Source organism: Gavialis gangeticus, unplaced genomic scaffold, assembly GCF_001723915.1.
Source record: "Gavialis gangeticus isolate Ggan-Ray unplaced genomic scaffold, GavGan_comp1, whole genome shotgun sequence".
Classification (NCBI taxonomy): domain Eukaryota; kingdom Metazoa; phylum Chordata; order Crocodylia; family Gavialidae; genus Gavialis; species Gavialis gangeticus.
The window spans coordinates 114,019,683-114,022,758 of NW_017729031.1; the positions used below are offsets into that span (position 1 = coordinate 114,019,683).

Sequence of the window (3,076 nt, forward strand, 5' to 3'; positions counted from 1 at the left end):
CTCCACGCCTGGCTCCTGGCGGAGTCCGGGGGCGGGGCACGGCCCGGCCTGGCCTAGCGCGGCCTCCCCCGGACAAAGGGCCTAGAGCAGCCCCACACCCCTCCTCCCCGCAGCCTGGCGAGCGGGAGGCTGCAGCCGCTGCTGCTCCGTCTCCTCCGGGTAGGCCCCAGGCCTGCCCGCGAGGCCCGAGTTCCATGAGCTGCGGCGGGCGCAGCCTCCTGTCCCGCGTCCGCACCTCCGGCGCCGTGACCCTTGCAGGACGGCTGCGGTGGCCTTTCTCTCCTGTCTTTTCCGTCCGGGGGGCACCAGGAGGCTGGAGCGAGGCCTTCCATTCCTGCCTCAGTGGCAGTGCTGTCTTGTGCAGCCTGCACGCACCGCCCCCCCCCGACGTCTGATCCCAGGGAGAGCACGTCAGCCTTTTTGTGTCTCTTTCCTCATAAAACTTTGGCAGCAAAGCGAGGTTGGGAGCAGGGGTGGCAAGCCTGGGTCCTGCTCTCTCACAGGCAAGGTGGTCTCTAGAGAGGAAGATCCCTTCCGTGTCATTTTTTCCCCCCAAAATAGCATCAGTAAGGAAACATTTTTTTGTACAGTCTTCACCATCGAATTTTTAACCTGCAGCTTATTGCCAGAATGTCTGAGTCGCCCCCCATGACATCAGTAGGAAAGTGGACGTTGTGCTCAGATGTGTTGTGCTTTGTGAGATGAGAAATGGGATAGGGGTGTTCCTGGTATTGCACTTGGTGGATTTTTTTTCTAGTTTTCATTTAGAAGAAAAAGTGGATTTGATTCATGCAGTGAGACGACAACCTGAACTCAGCGCGAGCGGCAAAAGCCAAGTGTTTTATGTTTCCATCACCTGTTATACGTTTGGTTTTTTTTGTTGCGCACCTGCAGGTTGGAAGGCTGAGAGGTGTCTGCACAAGTGCGAATAACAGTACATCAGCGTCAACCTTTGCCACACAGAAGCGAGACAGGTTTTCCCAAAACGTCCCAGCGAGTTCCATGTTCTAGACTTTCAGATTGGTTGGGCAGCTTCTAAGCTGGTAAATGCTCTGCTTAGGACGTAGTATATTAATCTCAAATTTACAGCTGTTTTTCTTTTTTTTGTATTATAATATCATGAAAGGATTCCTACTCATTGCAGGCAGTTGTTTAATGTGATTGCAAACTAGAAGCCCTGGGATTATTATACATTTGAAAAGACTGGGCATCCTTCTCTCTTGTGTATGCAAGAGAATGAGAGTGCACTTGTGTTCTTTAAGGCTATGATGACTCCAAATGTTGGGAAAAACTAAATTCTTTGGAATTCTGGATTCAAATTCTGGTAGCGTCAGCTTAGTCTCTTGTTCTGACAGAAACTTGAATGCTCTGCAGACATGTTATGTTGAGGGTCTTTCAGATATGAGCTCTGAAATTGAAGTGCTGTGTATAAACACTAAAGGTCCTGTGGCACTGTTCTTAAGAGGCTTGGAAATTTATTGAAAATTCCCTTTCTCTTAATTGCATTGTTTCACACATGCTGATTAGTTATTGCTCTCCTCTTTTCAAGTGGCCAGATTTCACCGATGCCGTGCACACAAAGCCGTGATACGCTCAGAGGTGGGAATGTTGAGAAACGCAAAATATTTGTTGAGTTGACTTTTCATCTCTCCTTTTCCTACAATCTGTGGATTTATCTGCCCCAGATTACAAGATCAACAGGTCAGGCAGTGACTTACATGATTATTCAGCACTGTCTGATGGATACTTTTCTTAAACATAAAGTAGAAATACTCGTATTTACTATATAAAAAACCCCAAATCCTAGTTGATTGTCTGTCATCCTGCTCTAAACCTTCTTAAAATAATTGTAGAAAGTTTTGGGGTGAGTGGTTTTTGTTGAAATTGCTGTTGTTTTCCTGAAACTAAAAGAATGTTAATTGGTATACTCTGATTTTAACAGATATATTACCAGCATCATGAACTGGAACAAAGGTGGACCTGGCACCAAGAGAGGCTTTGGTTTTGGTGGGTTTGCCATAGCCCCTGGAAAAAAAGAGGAACCTAAGCTCTCTCAACAGTCCCATAGCGCTTTTGGAACAGCTGGCTCTTCTGCTGGGTTTGGGAAGTCAGGGCCACCTCAGCTCCCTTCCTTCTACAAAATTGGTTCCAAGAGAGCTAACTTTGATGAGGAGAATGCGTAAGTTATGATACTTTCTTTTTCATAACTCAGGGCTGTCCAACTTCTAACTGTGAACCACAGGGCTCCCCCATCCCAACCTCAGCCACACCCCATACAGGCTGCATGCCATGCCATGTGACCCCCAAGCCCCATCCCATTGTACTGTGCCAGTATTCCTGCACCACACCACATCATTCTCCCCTTCCTCACCACTGTGGGTGCCCTCGTCCTGTTGTATCATGTGACAGGCAACCCCCACTGCCACATGGGGTTTCTTGGTGTCCGTCAGCCCTGCCTCCAGGGGTGGGGCAGGAAGGAAAAGCTGGAGGAGGGAGTGGGAGTTGAGTGTTTTGTGGCAGCAGCAGAAGGTTTGGGAGGGGAGGAATGGTGATGGAGGAGGGGTGGGGAGCAGCACCTGGACCAGGAGCCTGGTAACTGCAGATTAACACCTCAGGGTCTGTATGCGGCCCACGGGCTGCCAGTTGGACAGCTCTGGTTTAACCTAGTGATGGTAGGACTGATGGTTCTATAGGCCTCAAAGAGGAAATTTCATTGATGGAAGCTGATAAGCAGACAGGTAGATGAGAGTGTCTGAACCTTGGTTTCCTTATCTGTGAAAGGGGAGGGAAAATATCCTTTCTGCCTCTTGGTTAATATTTGGACAGCTTGTTTATTTTATGTACTTAGTCCTCTTCAAGAACCTAGGCAGCCTAATACCTCTTTTATGGCATAATAAAATACCAATAATATTAATTGTTTCAACAAAAACTTGGCCAGCCACTACAGAAAGTTCCTTCTACCCCTTCATACTCTTAATCGTTTGCAAAATACTGTCTAACATGCTTCATGCAGTAAGATCAATACATACTCATTCAAGCTAAGAGTCAGAGTGAGTTGCAGAGTTTTGGAGTGGAG

The 3,076-nt window shown here is 47.8% G+C and overlaps 1 protein-coding gene across 2 annotated transcripts in view; it reads left to right on the plus strand.

The window, feature by feature from the left end:
- DDX42 (DEAD-box helicase 42) overlaps positions 1 to 3,076 on the plus strand; it is a 65,653-nt gene that overhangs the window by 383 nt on the left and 62,194 nt on the right. For both annotated transcript variants that reach the window (XM_019523612.1, XM_019523611.1), the window contains exons 2-3: positions 895 to 1,043; positions 1,943 to 2,179. In XM_019523612.1, the coding sequence (XP_019379157.1) occupies positions 1,959 to 2,179 (221 nt within the window). In that variant the 5' untranslated portion in view covers positions 895 to 1,043; positions 1,943 to 1,958. The remainder of the gene's footprint in view (positions 1 to 894; positions 1,044 to 1,942; positions 2,180 to 3,076) is intronic.